The 21817-nt window shown below is 41.6% G+C and overlaps 3 protein-coding genes across 4 annotated transcripts in view; 2 read left to right on the top strand and 1 right to left on the bottom strand.

Moving 5' to 3' along the window:
• The window catches only part of g6pc1a.1 (glucose-6-phosphatase catalytic subunit 1a, tandem duplicate 1), a 17010-nt gene extending 13193 nt beyond the window's left edge, over positions 1-3817 (top strand). Inside the window, exon 6 of the mRNA XM_076297868.1 lies at positions 3795-3817. Coding sequence (XP_076153983.1) covers positions 3795-3817 — 23 coding nt within the window. The remainder of the gene's footprint in view (positions 1-3794) is intronic.
• ptges3l (prostaglandin E synthase 3 like) lies at positions 261-3514 on the bottom strand. Its single transcript, XM_076298892.1, has 7 exons — positions 3355-3514; positions 3051-3164; positions 2697-2763; positions 2157-2255; positions 897-986; positions 735-794; positions 261-600 (listed from the first exon to the last, which is right to left on the bottom strand). Exons 1-7 carry the CDS (start codon positions 3381-3383, stop codon positions 592-594), a joined length of 468 nt encoding a protein of 155 aa, XP_076155007.1. The 5' UTR covers positions 3384-3514; the 3' UTR covers positions 261-591.
• Positions 3818-5020: 1203 nt separating the features above from the next.
• kat7b (K(lysine) acetyltransferase 7b) lies at positions 5021-17129 on the top strand. Of its 2 annotated transcripts, none has more exons than XM_076297866.1 (14): positions 5021-5249; positions 5922-6069; positions 6277-6528; positions 6939-7021; positions 7389-7472; positions 8716-8814; positions 9217-9327; positions 10499-10690; positions 11899-11988; positions 12189-12329; positions 12850-12943; positions 13677-13823; positions 15658-15764; positions 16549-17129. In XM_076297866.1, exons 1-14 carry the CDS (start codon positions 5235-5237, stop codon positions 16642-16644), a joined length of 1659 nt encoding a protein of 552 aa, XP_076153981.1. In that variant the 5' UTR covers positions 5021-5234; the 3' UTR covers positions 16645-17129. The 2 variants fall into 2 exon arrangements, with proteins under 2 accessions (XP_076153981.1, XP_076153980.1); XM_076297865.1 differs by having other exon boundaries at positions 10472-10690.
• The last annotated feature ends 4688 nt before the right edge of the window (positions 17130-21817 follow it).

Genomic DNA, 21817 nt, shown 5'->3' with positions numbered 1-21817 from the left:
TTAAACTGTCTACTTTTAAACTATCAACTTTTATTAAGCTGTGCAACCACCATGTCTGTCCTAGCGTCATTTTCATGCACTCGTAATTCCCTGGAATTACATTCTCTAGTTTGTATAGTGTTCTTTATACAGTTTATGGGAAAAATCTCTGAGGGTAATTGTCGCATCATAGTGCGAAACTCTCAGTTTGCGAACGTTCTAATCACATATTTGTGACCGTACTCCTAACAGGTTAAAAATTTACACTGAATGCATACTGATTATGTAACAGAAAACAAAAGAAAGTTTATTTACAAGATTTTATAAATAAAGAAATCAAATAAAATTGTCTTAAATAGCACATTGCAGTTATAAGAAGAAACAGCACACGTCACAAGTCAGTCAATTTCAGCCAAAACACTTTGGCAACCAAAAGACGAACAGGTAGAAAATTATGCTTCAGTTCATCAGTAACACAAAAGCAAGAATAGGGAAATATCATTCAAATTTATCTGTTTGCCATAGGTGCACTGATTTAGATTGTTTTGCCGTCTCACTGGGTTTTAAGAGGAAGCCAATGACATTTTTGGTGATCATTTATCAGACCCAGAGTCAGTCATCCTGTAAAGACACAAACATAATTGTAATTCAGAAACGTTCAGAAGTCCATCACTGATCATTCAGAACAGTATAAACATGTTGGTACAGGGAAGAGGAGTGTGGGTGTAGAGATGTAGAGTTTGATGTCCGCTTACATCAAAGTCAAGGTCATCCATTGAAGGTGGCTCCCCTTTTTTCTGTAGATCTTGCATCATCTGTGTTAAAAATACAAATAAAATTGAGTCAACATTGCATTGCATTACATTTATTTTCCATTTCATCAGTTAAATAAAATACGGCTTTGGAAAAATACTCACTTCTGCGTAGTACTCAAACTCTTCCCTGCCATCATCTTCTTCATTCTCCCAATCTCTCCAGTTGTCAAAATCTACTGCCATCCAGCTGGGCTGCAAGACAGGCAATTATTCACATTTGATAATAAAACATTTTTAAGTATATCTTTTGGACTTTTTTGATCATATTCAGTGAAACCGACACTATGGTCCGACAGAACAACATAAATCAGCCGGTTTAGAAAAAAAAACGCACTTCTACCTCCACCTAGAGCCTGTTATTTGTTTTGCAAAAATCCACAGCTCCCGGTTCTTCTGGTCCAATCAGAGCAGGGCTGTGTGAGATCTGACTGTCAATCACAGTCTGGTGCAGTCTGGTGCGCACTGACGAGCATGAACTCGATGAGAGGGTGCTCGGTGGTAGTGGGGGAGGGGCATGAGAGTTGTAAACATTAACATTTTTGTCCCCTCAATCTCCCCTCAATCTGTCAGACTTGCCAACTGCAGCTTTAATCTGACAGGACAGTGAAGAGACTGACAGGAAACGAGTGGGGGAGAGAGAAGGGGTAGGATCGGGAAATGACGCGGGTCAGACTCGAACCCGGGTCCCCGTGGGCACTTGGGCCTGAGGGTGGCACAGGCGCTGTCGCCAGTTGTGCCAGTTGTGTTTTGTTTGAGGCCATATGTTTGTCACTTCAGGCACCAGTTGTTACAGTTTTGTTATTACTAGTAAACAGACAGAGCTGAATTGTATATATTATTTCTTTGACTGCCTAATCTCCACAAGATAGCGCCAATTATGGACCTGACCCCAGCTTACTGTGTCTCTTGGCAACACAGGAGGTTTTGAGGCTATAGCAGTTCTGCGTCAATATGTTTGATAGTACCAAGAGTTATAAACAACAATGGTGGGGTGGTGGTAGCATAGTGGTTAAGGAGAAGGGATAGCATGCAGATAAGTTGCTTCCCAGCGTCCAGGGGCCTTGTAATATAATAAGAAGCTTGGAATAGAAGTGTCTGCTAAAATGAAAAATAAATAAATGTCAATTTGTTTGTTCTTTTACATTGCTAAATGGTCTGGGCCAAATTCCTTATATGGCCTCCTATAACATCTCTCTCTCTCTCTGTCTCTCTCTCTGTCTGTCTCTCTCTCTCTCTCTCTCTCTCTCTCTCTCTGGATAGCCTTTAATATTCATGATTCATCCCACAGACTCCTGATCTGAGAATAGATCACTCTTCACGATTCTGTTCTAACAGGATTGTTGTTGACCAGTCCTGACTTACCCTGGCGGTGTCTTTGGTGAGCCTTGGCCACGCCGTATCCGGTGTTTTCTTCCTCAGCAGCAGGTTGACTGTGCGATCATACGGCCTCTCTCTGGAGTCCTGTCCAACCGAACAGTCAGTGTTTACAATCACTATACAAACTTTTTACAGACATTTTTGCCCCTCAACAGAACCTGATTTTGAACCTGATCTTATCCAGTGTTTAGGTTTCACTTCAAATGTATGATAATTATTGTATTTTTCTTAGATGATGGCTCATTTACATAGCCTACTAATACATACAAATTCAGAAAAGTTGCATTACAAAAAAAAATATTGACTTAATATAATCAGCTGTGCAAGTTTTTTGGGGATATCTATTAGTTGAAATGTTTTGAAGACTGCTTTCAAATCACTGTGAAAACTGGTGTGAAAATGTGTTTATATGTTACAATAAAGAATTATTTTATTGATCATGCATGTTTATGTTCTCAGGTGTAAAGTGTGTTTTTAAAGGTCATAGCCTTTATTTTACATGATATGATAATAATGTATTCTTACATGTCTCATGACTTTGTCGTAAAAATGAATTTCGTTGTAAATGATGTTGTCATCCACATCTTTACAACTGCAAAAAGAACAGAGAGATACAACTTTGACATTGCTCATAACTTTGTTAGGTAACCACACCTAAGATGACAATTTTCCTCTTGTGATGGTCCAAGCTTATGTAATACCTTAGCTTTTAAACAAATTAACCCTCCTCACCCACAAGTCTAAAGAGGACTTTTCTACAACACTTTTCTGCAATGTCCACCTTGGTTAGAAAACATTCTAGTAATCATAAATTTAGATGTACAATTAAATGGTATTTAAAATAGACACTACAGTGTAAAGCAACATAAGAACACTTACCATAGGATTACATAGTCATCTGTGATCTCACACTGAATATCTCGTGGCTGCTGAATGCTGAAATTTACTATGACGTATTTCTTACGGTCAAACCACACACACTTAGCGGGAATGCTACAGAGAAAAGAATATCAGAACACCTGAAATTAATCTTTTGATACAGTTCTTGCCTCGAAAATAAAACATTGAAAATGTCAACCAAAGATCTTGGTCTTGATGAAATCACTCTTTTCAGTTTCAAACTTTAACGAGGACACGAATGACGAGTCTACTGCAGCAGAGACTTGAATGTCCATTCACTTACCCATCCTCTGGTCTCTTGATTTTGGGCATGCTGATGACCTGTCTGTGAACCCAGAATAAATTTATGTAAACACTTATTTACTTTATTGATAATAGGTCTAGGCTACCGTGTTACACTGACCCGGTCTCTAGTAAAAGAAGACTGGCCAAAGAAAGGTCCTAACGGCGTGAGACTGTCCCAGAGTGGCTATTTTTAGGGTGGGTGGTATCAGCTGTTGCCTGAGTGAGTATGTCCCAACCCCCCATTGAGCTTTGCCTTTATGGGGTGCCAGTCCATCTACAGAACTTTCGAGAAAATCACAGTACTTTCTTGCTTATCCCTGGGGGCCAGTTACTAAATACACACCAGGCCTATACACTCTATATCTCTCTCTCTCTCTCTCTCTCTCTCACACACACACACACACAGAGAGAGAGAGAGAAAGAGAGATTCAATGTTAGTGTACTTATATGATGCTCTGTAATAGCCTACATTTGTAATATCATTCATAGTCTTCCTTCATTATAGTATTTCTATTATAGGCCTATGTCCCAAAAATAGCCTATGGCCTACATCTATTCAAAATACTATATCCTATCCCAGTCTTTCTCAACCTTTTTTCAGCGATGTACCCCCTATGAAATATTTTTTCAGCCAAGTACCCCCTAACCAGCGCAAAGCATTTTTAGTTGAGAAAAAAGACTTAAAACAGAGCAACATATTCTTCAAGATACAGCTGTAATTTTGCCGGCTCTGGTTTGGCCTTCTTTGCCACTTTGTCTTTCCCTCCGTGTTTTTACAAGAATTACCTCTACGCTTCAACCACGACTCCATCGTTTGAGTTTTGACAGTGATTGACAAGTGATGGCGGGTGGCATGTGACAGGTTGGGTCGAACCATCCTGGTATGGGGGGGACTCGGGGTTTTTAGGATAATGAAATTAAAAAAGCCTACTGAAATATAAAATTCATTTCATGAACTTATATTTTCCTGAAATATTTATTAAATAATTGTTTTTAAAGTATTTTTGCATGGATTCTACTTTTTAAATATATGTATATTTTAAAATCTCACGTACCCCCATTTGAGAACCACTGTCCTATCCTATAAGATTAGGCTACTTTCATATTTTGTCCCAAAATATTAGGCTATAAGATTCCTATAGCCTTCTTTAAAGGTGCCATGTGTAAGAATTGAGGTAAAAATATCCAAAAAATGAGCTACACACATCAAACGAATGAGAAGAAATAAGGGCGATGAAGTCATTAAAAAAATGACAAGGTATAGTGCTGCAGAGATATCAACCTGAATTAGCATGCTAAATTACTAGCCACAGCCCGACAGGTGTCATAATACCAGTTTTGGCCATGGGAGGCGGTATGCGGGCAACATAACCGCCAGCCAAACTGCAATACACGTTTCTCGGTTGTTACTCTAGGGTAGACCAACTCACTCTCTGGAGGTATACTGCCCCCATCTTTTATGGAATGTGGAGTATGAATTGATTTTTTGGCGGACATTACACATGGCACCTTTAAGGGGAGGGGAGCTGAATTAGTCGCCAACCTTTTTCAAAGGTTTCGTGTAGGCACTACAGTTTTTTTTTTTAAATCTTATATAGACTCTTAGCTCCATCTTGCGGCTCGAGTCGGTATGGCTGTGAGTAGTGTTGTGAATTACCGGAAGTGTGTGTTGCAGAGGAAAATGTGGCGCGAGACAGGGCGATTGTTGTGTTGTGTTCATGGTAACTTTGGGGGTTGGTTCTTCCCCGTTTCGCTAGCACGCTAACCTCACTGAATAGCGTAATAACTTCACGTCTGTTTGAGGAGCAGCTGAGAATTTATTGGCATCTAACTTATCCCATAACAACTAATCATAAACGGGCCTGGAAAGCGGAGAGCATGCCTCGAAGAAAGGTAAAAAAAATGGGTCAACAGCGAAGTTGTGTTGGAGTTGCTAGCTTAAAAGCTAAGTTATCATAGTCGGCTATATTTAGCCATGTAAATATCAAGATAGCTGTTCAGAAATAATATCTAGGTCAAGGTAAGGAAAGTTGGAGTCCTACTTTTGCTTGAAATATTTATACGTTATACATCTTGATATGAAATCATTACTGATAAATTCGAACATTGTGTTAACGTTACATTGATCAGCCACGAATGAAAATGGCTGGCGTTTGAATAGGTAGCAACTAGCTAACGTTAGCTAAAAACAACACTGCTGTAGTTCTTGTGCAGAAGATCTGTCAATTTACTTCTTGGCGAAATTATATATGAGGGGCACATATACACTGTTGAAGAATGCATTTAGTTTCTGCGATGTAACGCGTTGAAAAAATACCTACAAACACGAGTAAATAACTGTATAGTAACGTAACAGATGGCCATCAAGTGTTAGCTAGCCGACTGATAAAGCTAGCAAATGTATGCTTGCCAGTGCAAGATTTGCTGCAGAAGGTTAGCCATATTGCTTATTGTTATGACTCATTTGCTTCCTAACCCAGAACCATACATTCCTGTAACTTTTATGTTGAATAGGTTTGCGTGTATTAACAGTTTGACAATTTTTTTTGTTTGAACATTTCATAGAGAAATGCAGGAAGTAGCTCGGATGCTACTGGTGATTCAGACGACTCGGTGGAACACGAGAAAACCGACAGCTCTCAAAGTGACGGAAATACACGAACCAACACACGACTCACTCGGGCGTCTTTGCGTCTCAGCCAAAGCTCGCAAGGTAAGAAGCAGTATACTGCCCTTATGGATCCAGCGCAATTAATGTACCCTCATTAATGGTTAGCTACTGACACATGCACAGCTAAGAAATGGTGCGTATTAGCTTGAGGTATCATTCACGTGTAATAATTTATCATAATCTGTTTGCATTATAGTTATCAGACGGGCTTGTCAGTGTTCTCATTGTTTTGATTTTGCCTGTTCCCAGACGTGCCTGCTGACATAAAACATGTAGTGGACCGAGATGAATCTCCACCGAGGACGCCTACAGGCAATGCCCAGTCCTCGGAGTCGGACATCGACGTGTCCAGCCCCAGTGCCTCGCATGACGAAAGCCACGCCAAGGACCCCTCTCAGAAGGACTCTGACAGTGACCCCTCCCACCGCCCAAAGCGGCGTCGCTTTCACGAGAGCTACAACTTCAACATGAAATGCCCAACCCCAGGATGCAATTCACTGGGTACGGGTGCACTGAGTGTTGGCACAATGGCTGTCATGGCAAAATACATGGCAACGCTGTGTCACCTACTGTGACAGAAAATCTGAATTCCGCTGTAGACTGTGTTGACTGACTAACATAGATTATGGTTGTCTGGTAGTGATTGGGATTGTAGATAGATAGATAGATAGATACTTTATTGATCCCCAAGGGGAAATTCAAGTTGTGCTATTTATAATAGAATTACGGTATCAGAATTATTTACTGATAACATTGTTGCCTGAGCAACCTCAAACGATAATTCCATAGTGATTGTTATGCAACAGTGCTGGTGTTCAGACACTGTATTTTGTTCCCTCTGTCTGTGGTCATGGAGATAGAATGCTCTGTACCCTCTAAAATCACTCATTCTCCTCTTTCGTCTGTTGCAGGCCACCTCACTGGAAAGCACGAGAGACACTTCTCCATATCTGGGTGTCCGCTCTACCACAACCTGTCTGCAGATGAATGCAAGGTAAAGGATGACCTGGACTGTAGTGTCAGTATGTCTGATGTCTTATGTCTGTCATATATATGTGCACTGTGCAGACTGGCTATTGGGAAGTTTGGGAATGTTTCACACGCCAAATGGGAAATGTTTTTATTTTTATTTTTCTGTCTGAGTGCCCCCCCCCCCCCCCCACACACACACACACACACACCTCCTTCACAACAAGGTGTGAACATGATTGTCTAGAACACGCTCTACTCTACTCTACTCTGCTTCTACTCTACTCTATTCTGCTAGTCTGCTACTCCTGCTGGACATGAGGGTGCAGAAAACACACTGACACACCTCTGTGTTATTTCCTCTGTGTTATTTCTGTCGTTTGTTTCTGAAGGTGAAAGCCATCGACCGGGACAAGCAAGAGGAAGATCGCAGCCAGTCTCAGACGGAGGAGAGCAGACACGCCACCCGCCACCAGGTAACTTGCTGCGCTGCTAACTTAATAACTGTCCTGCTGCTCAGTTTGGCGTGGATGTGTAGTGCAATGCGATCCATGGGAGATATGCATGCAGATACGCTGGACTGAACGACCGCACAGCACAGCATAGGCGTATGGGCAGAAGTATGCTCATTGCTTTAACCTCAATCCCCAGCTGCTTTACAGAGAACTTACACAACACGTTAGGCATTGGCGTGAGTGCCAAACACGAATGAAAAAATGAATGAATGAATGAATGAATGAATGAATGAAAGAATGAATGGATGTGTTTCTGACAGACAGGAGCACCGTGAGGAGAAACAGAGCTGAAACTGACCCAACAACGTATAGAATTATAACTGAGGGCTACAACTTTAACCTGTTTAGAATGAATCAAAAGCACATTTGACTACTAGACCATGATGTCTTATTGCATAACCCAAGGCGCATGTGCGAGAGATGCCTTCAGCCTACCAGAAGGGGTCAGCAGAGAGTTAGCTATGAGGCAAGTTTTACACACACATGCTCGACATGCTGCAGCAAGCCCAGACCATTTGTCAGCAGATCCTCAGTCAGCAGATCTTGTCTGACAGTTATGTACCTTTACAAGCATGGGATGAATTCATTTGTGAAAAATGTTCACCTGTCAATGCATGGCTCATATTGTTTGTATTTTGTATTTACCGTACATAACTTAATATTTCAAGTGCTATTAAAATATACATATATTGAATGCGCACACTAACAGATATATTGAAAGGAGGGACCCGAGTTTGCTTTAAGTCACTCTGGATAAGCGCCCTCTGGCACACACACACACACACACACACACACACACACACACACACACACACACACACACACACACACACACACACACACACTCACACACTCACACACTAAGACAAACATAACATCTGCTGACTGAATTGGCCTAAAGGTAAATTATGTATTTCCTGTACATTTTGCCTAACAACTCTAGTAATGACAATGTCAAGTCAAGTCAAGTAAAATTTTACTTCTATAGCGCATTTATAGACGGCTCAGCCGCACCAAAGTGCTTCACAATAAAGTGCTAAGTGCAATAAACAAAAGAATGACTTAAGACAGAAGAAAAAAAAATGAAAAGAGTAAACGCGCTTTGGATAAAAGCATCTGCTAGATGAATAAATGTAAACGTTGCAGTCGTGTTCCGTGCTTGAGCTTAGCTAACAGTGTTTTTTTCCGGCATGTTCTTGGTCAGGCGGCCACGCCGCGGCAAGTGCGCTACAAGGAGAAGGTGGTGGAGATGAGGAGGAAGAGGGACTCGCCGCTCGCCAAGGAGCAGAAGGAGAAGAACATGGTGAGCGAGCAGGATGTTGTCACATGTAGTGCATGCAGTTTGAAACAGGATGTTGTCACATGTAGTGCATGCAGTTTGAAGCAAGATGTTGTCACATGTAGTGCATGCAGTTTGAAGCAGTCGATGGATGGTTGTTCATCTGGAAAACACAAGTTCAAATCATTGTGTAATCAGTACATTTAAACTATGGTAGTACAAATATAAACTATGGCAGTACATATATAAACTATGGCTGCTCAAAATCAAGAAACATCAGAGTACATATGTTCCATGGTTTAATCCCCGAAACACACTCCCTCTCCTCTCCTCTCACTCTCCCTCTCTCCTCTCTCTTTCCCCTTTCCCCTCACCTTTCTGCCCTGCTCTGCTCCTACCCTCCCTCTCCCCCCATATGTCCCCCAGGACCACCGCCAGACCCACGGCACGACTCGAGAGCCCCTCCTGGAGAACATCACCAGCGAGTACGACCTGGAGCTCTTCAGGAAAGCCCAGGCCCGCGCCTCAGAGGACCTGGTAAGACCTCTCCCTCTCCATCGCTCCTCTCCCTCTCCATCGCTTCTCTCCATCGCTCCTCTCCCTCTTCTTCTCTCTCTCTTCCTCTCCCTCTCCATATCTCCCTCTCCATCTCCCTCTCTCCTTCTCCATCTCCCTCTCTCCCTCTCCATCGCTCCTCTCCCTCTTCTTCTCTCTCTCTTCCTCTTCCTCTCCCTCTCCATAACTCCCTCTATATCTCCCTCTCCATCTTCCTCTCTCCTCCATCGCTCCTCTCCCTCTCCATCGCTCCTCTCCCTCTTTTTCTCTTCCTCTTCCTCTCCCTCTCCATATCTCCCTCTCCATATCTCCCTCTCCATATCTCCCTCTCCATATCTCCCTCTCCATATCTCTCTCTCCATATCTCCCTCTCCATATCTCCCTCTCCATATCTCTCTCTCCATCTCCCTCTCTCTCCATCTCCCTCTCTCTCTCTCTCTCTCCATCGCTCCTCTCCAGTCCGGCTTCAGAAAGTAAAAGTCCTGCCATGTGTTGGTTCTACCTGTGCACTTAACACAGTAGGGGATTTCAAGTCAATTTAATTGTACTTATAGAGCGCCAAAACATCTCATGGTGCTTTACAGAGTGTTAGACAATCAGAGAAAAGAAAAGAAAAGAAAAGAAGAGAAGAGAAGGCCCATGGGTAACGGGGCGAGATTTCACTAAATAGCTGAATTCCTTTCTGAAGCAGAACTTGTACACCTCTGCTCCGCACCATCTCCCTCTCCTCCAGCACCCTCTGTGGCTTTCCTCTCCTGTCTGATTTCACGTCACATCATTCATATAAATTCTAATTTATCCAACACGTGTGTCCAAATGCACCTCGAAAAACGTCAACATATTTCTTCCGTTCTTAACCTTGTGGTATTTGTAAGGCTCTATTGTTTAGTGAAAAATATTAAACACTTATTCAAAGTGACTCTCAAAATGAAGTACATAAAGTGCATATCGTAATTTTATGAAATATATCAATCAAATATATGTGATTCTGCTGTCTTAGACTCTGTTAAGGTTGTCTTAAGGATGACCTGTCCTTTCAATATTTATTGAGTCATTCTTTCCATGTTTGTGGTGACAGTGACATTTCTGCAGCATTGTGACATAATAAATGACATTTCTCTTTAAGAACCCGCTTGTCGCTCTTCGATCGCAGGAGAAGCTGAGGCTACAGGGTCAGATCACGGAGGGCAGCAACATGATCAAGACCATCGTGTTCGGCCGTTACGAGCTGGACACCTGGTACCATTCGCCATACCCGGAGGAGTACGCGCGCCTCGGCCGTCTCTACGTCTGCGAGTTCTGTCTCAAGTACATGAAGAGCCAGACCATCCTGCGCCGACACATGGTACGGGACAGAGACCCTCAGGCTACGCCCCCCCCCCCAGCTCCTATTGTTATTAGCTTTAGGTGCTAGTGGACAGTGCAGGGTTCCCACGGGTCAGGGAATTTCTGGAATATCATGGAAATTTGATAAAGTCTATTCCAGACATAGCCTCACGTTGTCATACTCAAATTCTAGTCAGAATATGAGTCTAATACTGCTCCATAGGGACGTAATTATGGGGCATGTTTTAACCGATACTGGTGGGGAATGCCTCTGCACTGAATAGATAGCCAATCTAACCAATCAGAGCAACGAAATAGCTTACCGTGAGGTATAGAAAGAACACACGAACCATCCTTCTTCTCCACAAATGCCTTAACATTGTTTTCTGGTCTTTTGTAAAAGTTGTTGTGCCGTCAATATCTCCTACAACACTTATTAGCAAAATCTAAGAGATATGTAGTAGGGTATGCTATTAGGAAAAAACTGATAGCCTATATCCCCTCCGTTTTTAAAAATAATTCCGTTGAACACTGATATGCTACAAACATTTGGGAAAGGCTGTCGCAAATCTATCGAACAGGTGGTCAATCAGAGATTTCAAACGAACGAGGGAACAACATGTCACAATGCAACATCCTGTTTTCCCTTGATGAAAGTGAAACCATGAGTTTTCCCACATCTTAGCTTTGGCCCAGCTCTGGTCGAGCATAGTTGCTCCACAACGGAGCAATGCCAGACCCATCTTCCCGACCTCAAATGTTGTGGGCGGGACTAAGTTCGGCTATTCCAGACATGGAAAGTCAGTGAATTTTATCATTTGTGGGGCAAAGTCATGGAATATCAGGGAATTTTGTTATAGCAGTTTAAAATGTACTTGCCAAAATACATTAATGCTTTAACGCTTGTTTGAGTGGTTGTGGTTAGCCCAACTGTGCTTATTCAATGCCCATTTAGTCATCTCCCACTATAAAAAAGTCAAAGATTCTTGAACGGTATGTGGCTACTCTGAAATCTTTGGTTGGTATATTGTACGATTAATTCTACAGTAACTCATGGAAATTCAGGTTTTTCGTCAGGGAAAGTCATGGAATTTTACATCTGACTTAAGAGTGGGAGCCCTGATAGTGGTAGACAAAGATGACATTTATCTTTTACAATTTGCATTGGCTTACTATGGAGATCTTATTGTACCTATATATATATATATATATATATACTTCTTGCAGGCAAAATGTGTTTGGAAGCATCCACCTGGAGACGAAGTCTATCGCAAAGGGGCCATCTCGGTATTTGAAGTGGATGGGAAGAAAAATAAGGTAAATGGTTTTTACCTTCATATAATAGCTTATTAGTAATTTTCAATGGCAAATTAACTTGTAATAGGGAGAATGGCGCACATTCCCAGCTATGTAAATATTGCATTTCGTGTACACGTCACATTCACTTTTTAAGGACGTACTCGACCGATGCGCTAAACAGACCCCAGGCCACACTTGACCTATATTCTCAATTGCAGATCTACTGCCAGAACCTGTGTCTGCTGGCTAAGCTCTTCCTCGACCATAAGACACTCTACTACGACGTGGAGCCCTTCCTGTTCTATGTGATGACCGACGCTGACAACACAGGCTGCCACCTGGTGGGATACTTCTCCAAGGTGAGAAGGTGCACAGATGACCCCTTGGAAGCTGGGGCATGGGCTTCCCATGCCATTCTCGTTCTCATAACAACTAGAGACAACTGTTTTTGTTTTCCCCATGAAATCCCCCTGTAATGGTACAGTCCAAAAATAGACTTCCCTTCTTATGCCATCAGCGTTCATGTATGACAAGACCCAGTATGAAGAACACTGACAGTACAAATCAGGCATTGGCAGCCTAAGCTCATTCCAAACTGAAGCAACTGTGTGAAAGTACAGTAATTTCCTGTGTATTAGCCGCATTGTGTATAAGCCGCAGGACAGTGTTTTATGCAAGTAAAAAAAAAAAAAAAAACATATTAATACCATATTAACTGCCCCCGTGCATAAATCAGTGTATAAGCTGCGGCTAATAGTTGGGAAATTACGGTAAGAAGGAGATTTAACCAAATGGTTACATTCTGGTGGAGGGTCAGGGTCCAGGTGAAGTGATTCCAGTCTGTAAAACTGTGTTTAATAAATTTCCCCTCCTTCACAGGAAAAGAACTCCTTCCTCAACTACAACGTCTCCTGCATCCTGACCATGCCCCAGTATATGCGGCAGGGCTATGGGAAGATGCTGATCGACTTCAGTGAGTACCAGTCCACTCTATAGTGGTGGTTGCTAGGTTGTTGCTAGAGTAATTATGATGATTGCTAGGGTGTTACTTTATCTCTAGCCACCTGTGTTTTTTTCTCTGGTTGAAAACTGAGGTGCGTTCAAATTCGCAAACATTTGTGAACAGTGTTCTGCTTGCCTGCTTGAGTTTTTGGCGAACGTTTGTGAACAACCCCAACAGTCTGCGGAGGTAGTTCTCTCCGAACATAAAGTGGAACAGGTCGTGAATGGAATGTTAATGGAATGTTAACACCAAATCGTTCAAATGTAACTGTTCAAAGAAAACATGTTCACCACAAACGTTCGCCACTGTTTGCCAAATTTGACCGCACCACTGATATTTTTGAGTAGCTCAAATAGACAATGTTGCATTGTTGTTTTATTAACTTTATTATGTTATGTTTATGTTCATGTTTATGTAATGGTATTTGGCAGACACTTGTGTCCAAAGCAAAAGTCAAATGCATTCAATTATTAAAGTCAAATGTAATTAGTTAAATGATCTTTAGTGTCAAATAATTATGTAATGTTGTAAGAATTTGCTAGAAACTATTTTTTCTTTCACAACAAACTCAAACCCACAATTTTCTATCCGTGCTCTTGGAGGAATATATGCGCACCACAGTGCTATCAGTATAGCACACTCACAAGTCAAAAAGTGGTGTTGCCCTCTTTGACCTTGACCCTCTGACCTTGACCCCGTGTAGGCTACCTGCTATCCAAAGTGGAGGAGAAAGTGGGGTCACCGGAGCGCCCCCTGTCTGACCTGGGCCTCATCAGTTACCGTAGCTACTGGAAGGAAGTGCTCCTGCGCTACATGCACGACTTCCAGGGCAAGGAGATCTCCATCAAGGGTAAGACCTCCTCCTCCTCCTCCAGCTGCACCATATAGATACTGTTATATACTATTATGACCGTAACTACCTCCACCACCATAAGAGTAAGCGTTTGCCTGGTCAGTGAAAACTTTTACAGAGGTTGGTACAAAGGTACGGAGGTTTGAGTGTATTAGCATATTAGCGGGTGATTGCCTGATGGCTCCATTAAGGGTCAGACCCCCCACCTCCAGCTGTGCTCTCCACCCTACTCCTGAGCCAAACATGGGCGTTGCCATGACACTTCAGTGTTCCGGAATCCGTCATATGTCATATAAAATGTTCCGTAATGTCAGTCATATATTATATAAAATATCTATATTGAGTGGATAATTGTCAACATTTCGAAAGAAATATATAAGTTGAAGCATATTCTAGTTAGCCTGCTGAGACTGCACTAAGTTATTATGTAAACAGAATGGACAAATGATGAAAACCAGATGGAAATAGGGTTTCACGTATAAGGTGAAAACTCATAGCCTATATCCCATTATGACCGTAACTATCACCACAACAGTAAACATTCGCCTGGTCGTTGAAAACCCAGAAGTTTAAAAAAGATTTGTGTTTTGCTAGAGTGGTGGTTATGAAGGCTATATGTTTTAGTAGTGGCTATGATGATCACTGCAGTGCTATTTCTTTGGTTGGCGGACGTCAAAGCAATTTTGATTTTGGTAAAGACAGACACTGCAACAAATACAATCACAACGGTAATCATCAAAACCACTGCCACTACTAATTTAACCATCTGGAAGTATGTGGAGCTTTTTTCAGTTACTCAGCAACGCTTAAAGCAACACCAAAACGTTTTTTGTACCTTAAAATAATGTTTCCAAAATCGTTTCAGTGGTTCATCAACCCGTAACAGGGTGAACGGCACTTCTGCATTCACTTTGCGACCCTCTATCAGCTATAACCGCGCTATGTCCGTTTGCCAGATCGGGTAGCTGTAGTTTGATGGAATGAGACATAAGAAACTACAAATATGACTTGCTTCTGATGTCACAATACATCATGCTTTGTTAAAATCATGCAACATACTCTACTTGTCTGTGGACATTGTTATTTCCAAAGCCGGTGCTGGATAAACAAATATCATGCATGCGACAGAGGAAAAGTGCTTTGGTGTTACTTTAACTGAAAGGTTATGTTTTGGGCTACTGCTGGAGTGTCATTCAGATTTATATCAGATTGCACTCAGCTTCAGTTTTTTTTTTTTGGTGAAAATATTGGAATGCTAATATTCAATAAGCTAATGGCGATTATTGTCATAAGGACAATGCTTGATAAAGCTGTCCTGTGTGCATGTCATGTTTTTTTTTATGGATTTGTTGATCATTAGTAGGCCCAGACATGTAAACAAGTAAATAAAAAAAAAAATGGTTGAAGCAGAAACAAGAAGTTACAACCTGTACATTAAAAAGGTAGCACATGTCATAAAGGCCTGGTCATATGTGTGGTCATAGTTGCGATTGATCTCGTAGGACACGTCCTTTGTGTGCGTACAGTATTTCTGTCCCTGGTTTGCCTTGACATGCTCAGTGTGAAGTGTATGCTAAACCTCTCGACCAGTGAATGGGAACTGCTCCCCTCTCCCTCTTTGGTGAAGTGGTTGCTAATGACTCTTTCAAAGCTGTTGTTTGTGTGTGTGCGTTTGTGTGTGTGTGTGTGTGTGTGTGTGTGTGTGTGTGTGTGTGTGTGTGTGTGTGTGTGTGTGTGTGTGTGTGTGTGTGTGTGTGTGTGTGTGTGTGTGTGTGTGTGTGTGTGTGTGTGTGTGTGTGTGTGTGTGTGTGTGTGTGTGTGTGTTCCTCAGAAATTAGCCAGGAGACAGCAGTGAATCCCGTGGACATCGTGAGCACACTGCAGTCTCTGCAGATGCTCAAGTACTGGAAGGGCAAGCACCTGGTGCTGAAGAGACAGGTACGGCAAGATCTACCACGATCCCCTTTCGACTGCTCTTTGACTAGCACTTAAACTTCCGCACTCCTCTGGTAGTCATGTGTTAGTCGTGTGTATAGTAGTATTTATTGTTACCTAAGGTCTCATGAATGTAGCTTGAGTGTTATTTTTATAAGTCGCATTGGATAAAAGCTAAATGGATACATGCAAATATAGAATATCTCCTCATAATCTTACACACATAGGGCTGAGTTGAAGCCAATTGAGTAAAATAAATTGGAATGTCACAGATTTGCCTCAGTCACGCTAAAAGTCCAGAATCCCTTTTTGTTGTTGGCTCTTGACTCCCAGGGCGGAGATGATGTGGCCTAAAAATGAGCTCTTATTTCACAGATTTGCTGAGTTTTCCTCAAATTATTTTCATTTTTCTAAACTTTAATTACTGCCTTTAGGAACAGTTGATAACGCCAGTGCTCAAATTTTTTGGGAAACTCGTGATCTAGGAATGACAGTTTATTGTATTTCTGTTAAGCACATGCATTGGTCATGATAAGAGGCTATCAAAGCTTATTTCTTACAGTTTCGTGAAGAAAGCAAAGCATACAAGCCACAACCTATTCTGGGGTGCGTTTCCAAAGCGCATAGTTGCTAACCTGTTAGCAACTTAGTTGGTTGGCAATGGGAAATTGCATTGCAACCAACACAGTTGCTTACTTAGTTAGCAACTATGCTTTTGGGAAACGCACGCCTGAGTTTTAGCCAGCGTTGTTAATAACTCTTTGTTCGTTGTGTGCATTTCTTGCAGGATTTGATTGACGAATGGAAGTCCAAAGAGACGAAGAGAGGCAACAAAACCATCGACCCCAGTTCTTTAAAATGGACGCCACCCAAAGGAACATAGAGGGGTGAAAGAGTCCTCATCTGCCTGTACCAGCAAAAACCACAGCCACACCTGAAGTGTCATGACCTAAAATTAGAGATCTATGAAATGAAATCCTAGTTGCCGGTCTCTTTTTATATCAGTGAAATAGTCTAATATGTATTGAGCTACACCCCCCCCCCCCCACACACACACACTTTTGATATAATTGTATTTATTTTTATTTTTATTTTTATAAACACCATCTCATACAAATCAACATTAAGCGATATGTTGGCCCATGAATTGATTGTTTAAGCAGCAATGTTGCTTGTAGAATGTGCAAATTTCTTGGTGTTTTCTTATTTCTTTGTTTTCTTTTTGACTGTTTATTTTTTTTTTCTCAGATACTAGATATGGCAGAGAGCCCAGTAGGGCCTTGCCAAGAGACACAAAAAATGAAATGATCCATTTGATGGTTCTTGTTTTACATGTTTCTATCTTCAAAATATAACTTTTGATCTCAAGTACTGGTTGGTTCTCCTTTCATGAAGCGATTACATGCATGCTTAACCTGTTGAGATTTTTTGATGAGCGACATTTGAAGCATCTTAATACATGAGCCATCAGAGGACCAAGGATAAGGCTCTTGAAGCCCCTTAAGGATGATGAGCCTTGTTTCCTGTAACATCATAAGCAAAACCACTTCAGATACTTTAACAAAGTAGAACATTATATGCGCTTCTCTGGCTTTATAGCAGCACGAGAGGAGTCGGTATTTGAGGATTATATTCCTTCTCCATATAACAAAATGACATGCAAGGTTAGCCTAGGCTTACCCCTTAAGACAGGTTTGTCTCTAATCCATGTTCTTGCAATAGCCTACCCTTCCGAGATGACGGTGAAAATGTGTTTGTGAACACACATATCAATTGTCTGTGTCCTCCTAACGACATCACTTAGATGAATAGATAAACAGAGGCACTACCATCACATTAAAGGGACACCAGCTTTTGATGCTTTTTCTCTACGAAACTCCCCCTCGCTCGGTCTGAAGCTCTTTTCCTTTTCTTTGCGTCTTCCGTCAAGGGTTTTCGCTGCTTCTTCGCCGGCTCTGCCATTATAAACACGTTTGCAATCTCTAGCGTTTTGTTAGCCTGCCTCTGTGCTGTAAACTGATCCTGCTTCGGTCGGCGGGTAGGATACACCGAACTTGCAAGTGGGATATTCTTCCTACAGGCAGTAGGGGCGGGCGAGAGAGCCTTCATTCGCCCCGTAATGAGTCATTTAACCATATACCGACTTACGAAGATGATTAATTAACACGAAAACGTTGCCTGGTGTCCCTTTAAAGGTACAGTCTTTGTTTCTGGTTGAAGGATGTTGATATTTGAGTTGGATGGATTATGAACCCCTGGGCACAGACTTTTCTAGAAAAGTTAATAACATAGTAATAGTAGCCCCCCCCCCAGGAAGAACATTTTGAAAAACAACCCCTTAAATTGTGACTTCTGGCGAGTTTTGTAGAATGGATTTAAGGCACCTTGCTGTGAAAAAAGATGCCAATTCCAAAGCATTAATATCACATTGTGACCACAGCCATGGCTATATTATGAGCACACAGACAAAGGAGATCATACCACACTCTCAAGCATCGAGAGTGCAGATGTCTCCTTTATGTTCAAGTCTGTTTCCAACTTGCACCCAAAGAAGAATTTGCATTTAGAGTTCACCGTGCCTGCTGCTCAGTATTCAGTGTTCAGTCAGTTTTGAGCATGCACACAGAATGGACAATTAGAGGACAGTGATGAACATTTTTCTGAATATAACGAGAGAATCACAGAATGCACCTCTAATCGCTGTCTTAACTGTTATCGCTGTTGCTTTCTATAAGAATATCTCCCCAAATCTCTAATGAACTACCATGCAGATTTTTTTCCATTAAAAAGTAACACCATGAAATAATTGATATTTATTCCCCTTGGTGTCAATACTCAACGGCATTTAGTGCAAAGACCGTACCCAGTTTGCAGGAAACCGACTAAATGGGTCATGATCCTATCCGATCAACAACATTACATAGTGCAATATCAAGTGATCCGTGCACACATTGGCAATGTTAGAGAAGTTATTCTCTGTACTATGACTCTGAATCATTGTAGCATCAAAATGCTATACTTTAAGGTAAAAAAACTGCATTTTGTTGCTTTAAGGATTCACAACTGAACAAACCACAAATGCAATTTAACAATGTTTGATGTAGCAAACTTTATTTGTAGTAAATGTATGGATTGATGGGGTCTATGAGTCAGGATGTAACCACTTTTAACCTCCATCTTGTGTTCCAACAGCTATCAGGGTTATCAGTAATACAGGTGTTTGTTCCAATCCTCTTCTAGATCTACGAGAGACAGGTAAATGAACATGGGCATAAGCTTGTATCATTCTATCACCAACATAATGCTGCATGTCTTTTTCAGTTCCACATACCTAAGTGCTGGTTTGATTCTTCCATCGTGTCTGCAGCTGAGCTGGTGTCCTCTTCCGGAGTGATCCTCCTCAAAGCTCCTGTAAGTACAACCAGTGGAAAGGAATTGCATGTTATTATAAACCCATTATTTGAGACAACTGAAGAATCAGTGTGAAAAATAAATGTAGTCCTGTTATGTGGCCGAGATGCTGTTGTTACGGAGTGATTCAGAACATTTAAAAATAACAAAAAACATCAGTGAGGAAAAATTCAAGTCACCACAAAGAAGATTACAGAGCATTTAGTTAGTAAATGAGCCCATAATCTAGTAAAATGAGAGCAGGATTTAGTCAAATAAGCACTCGATATAGTAAAACAAGCACACTTTCTCTCGATAAACAAAATAACATTTTGCAATGACACCTCCCGGGCTCTGTACAAGATAAACAAATGAATAAATAAACAAATCTGCGAGCTCGTGTGATGTACAACAGAGCCTGCATGACGCACATGGAGCGTTTGAATGTCAGTCGATGACGTTCCTGTCCTTTGTTTGGTGTTGGTGGTGTGGGGCTAAGAGTGGGGATGACGCTTGATTAGAGGATTCTCGGTGTGAGTGAGCTTCAAGTGTATAGCAAAAGAGAGAGTTCCACAACGCTCATAGAGCAGGTCCACAGAATCACACTGCAAAAAATTAAATCTAACCAAGTATTATTAATCTTATATCAAGATCAAAAAATCTATTTGGTATTGTTTTTAGTATGAAGAGACTTACCTAGTACTCTCTCAAAAGATAATTTTGACTTAATTTAAGAAGACTTTAAGAGACTTATCAAGACAAATTTACTTAACGCACTGGCAGACAAATCTGCCTTTTTTAGGACAAATGTGCTTAACGCACTGGCAGACAAATTTGCTTGTTTTCAGGATGAGACGTCTTCAAAGAAGTCAAACAATTTTACGAGAAAGTGCTACGAAAGTCTCTTTATACTAAAAACAGTATCAAATAGATTTTTTGATCTTGATATAAGATTAATAACACTTGGTTAGATTTTATTAGATAAGCAGTTTTTGCAGTGCAGCAGCAGCATCAGGTCCTGAGCCACTTCATATGACTGGACCCAGAGAAGAACCGGAGCACACAAATAACTTTTTTAAACTTTAATGGTTCAAGTGACGCAACGTTTTGATTCACACAGCGTCTTCCTCAGAGGAGATATATAATAGCATTTATAAATGTGCTGATAGAATGTGGAAGGCAGGGGTTCCGATAGAAAGAATACAAAATTGGGCCCCACCAATAATAACAATGTTGGTCATTAGGTTCTGTGAGGGGGCCCTGTCAGTGGAAGGCCCTTGGAATCATTCTAACTTGATTTCCACCGCATTACACGGCCCCTGGTGGCATGTAGCCTGGGTGTTCCCATGCTGCCTTGCGCGCGATTTGATTCACTCTGCTAAGGCAGCCTGGAGACCATGGAGCAAATTTTCGCCTGAGATAGGAGACCAATCACAGAACAAGGGGGAAAGCAAGACGATGATGAGCTATGCACATAAAGGCTTCATATTTAGACAGTAGTAAAAAATAAAGCACTAAGGATATTACACTGTGAGCTGAGATGAGTGCTGTAGTTGTACCAAAACGTAAGAAATGCAATGTACGCGAGCCTTAATGACCGTGGTCGGCTCTAAGGAGCACTGCTGTGTGCCTCTCAGCTTCAAGTCGTTGTAAAAGCGATTTTAGCTGCTACCTTTTCCCTTAAAAACGCCAGCCTACGTGAAGTGTCTGCAAAAAATAAGGAGGGAAGGATTATCGTTGACATCGCCGTCAGGTGCTTGTTGACAGTGATGTCAACGAACAGAAAACTGGTTTGCCGACGTCAAGCAAAGTCCTTTTAGGCAAGTCCCTCCACTCGGCGGCCTTATTCTAACACCTTTTGGGCACTTATCGGGCATCTATTTCGGCAGAAATGCGTGTGCAACACTCCACATGATTTGCTCAATGTATTCACATGTCGACGTTTTGCCGCGGAAGGGGTTGGATATTTGTAGACAACTGCCATATTGGCGTTACAAACTAAACCCCATGCATTTCTATGGAGGATTTTTTTAGTGCTGTGTCTCATTAGAAAGTCTTTGCTTCAAGTAAGCTATCGTAAACGTGCTAATTACCAACCATTTCGTTCAAAAATTCTTATTATTTTTTAATACTTCAAAATAACATTTGCTAAATGAACCTTAACTTTTTCAGTAGCCATAGGTGTGTAGATTTGAACAAAATCTAGTTTGGTTCTTACCGGGGCTTTTACTGCCTGAAATATCCGATTTTGTTTACCACGCTCGGAGTTTAGTGTTGGGCTGGTGGGTGCCTATTCCCAACCTGTCTCATGGCCCATCAGCGGTTAGCCTGAGAATTCTCGTCGCAATTCAAAATTCCACTGGAGCTGCAAGCGGATTTGTACACGCAGCCTTACAACACTGTTTACAGCTCTTCGAGTCACAGTAAAATGTAATTTTTGGTACATAGCTAATTTAGATACTCTTATGGTGTGGATGCTTGTGTTTCTTTAGGAATCCGCCGTCTTGGTTTGTATAGAAATGAATATTAAGTGACACATAGACGTAAGAGGTTGGACATACGTGACGGTTGGTAATATGTGACGTTCTGCTAGCACACAGAGCCCATTAGATGAGGGCAGGCGGCCTGTTTTACCTGCGCGCTGGCCTTCGCTGACCGCATCCCTC

The sequence above is a fragment of the Alosa pseudoharengus genome, unplaced genomic scaffold (genome assembly GCF_046254945.1).
Source record: "Alosa pseudoharengus isolate Yale_2024_CS ecotype anadromous, Long Island Sound unplaced genomic scaffold, YU_APseudo_1.1 YU_APseudo_1.1_scf_21, whole genome shotgun sequence".
NCBI classification, from domain to species: domain Eukaryota; kingdom Metazoa; phylum Chordata; class Actinopteri; order Clupeiformes; family Clupeidae; genus Alosa; species Alosa pseudoharengus.
Note: the sequence above shows the minus strand (reverse complement) of the source record. Positions and strands in the feature narration are given on the sequence as shown.

Coding starts and splice junctions, on each gene's coding strand:
- ptges3l (XM_076298892.1), bottom strand. CDS start 3,383: ATGCCCAAAATCAAGAGACCAGAGGATGG. Junction 3,165..3,354: donor ATCAAGAGACCAGAGGATGG/GTAAGTGAATGG, acceptor TTTTCTCTGTAG/CATTCCCGCTAAGTGTGTGT. Junction 2,256..2,696: donor ACGACAAAGTCATGAGACAT/GTAAGAATACAT, acceptor TCGGTTGGACAG/GACTCCAGAGAGAGGCCGTA.
- kat7b (XM_076297865.1), top strand. Junction 6,070..6,276: donor TCTCAGCCAAAGCTCGCAAG/GTAAGAAGCAGT, acceptor GCCTGTTCCCAG/ACGTGCCTGCTGACATAAAA. Junction 15,765..16,548: donor ACCTGGTGCTGAAGAGACAG/GTACGGCAAGAT, acceptor CATTTCTTGCAG/GATTTGATTGACGAATGGAA.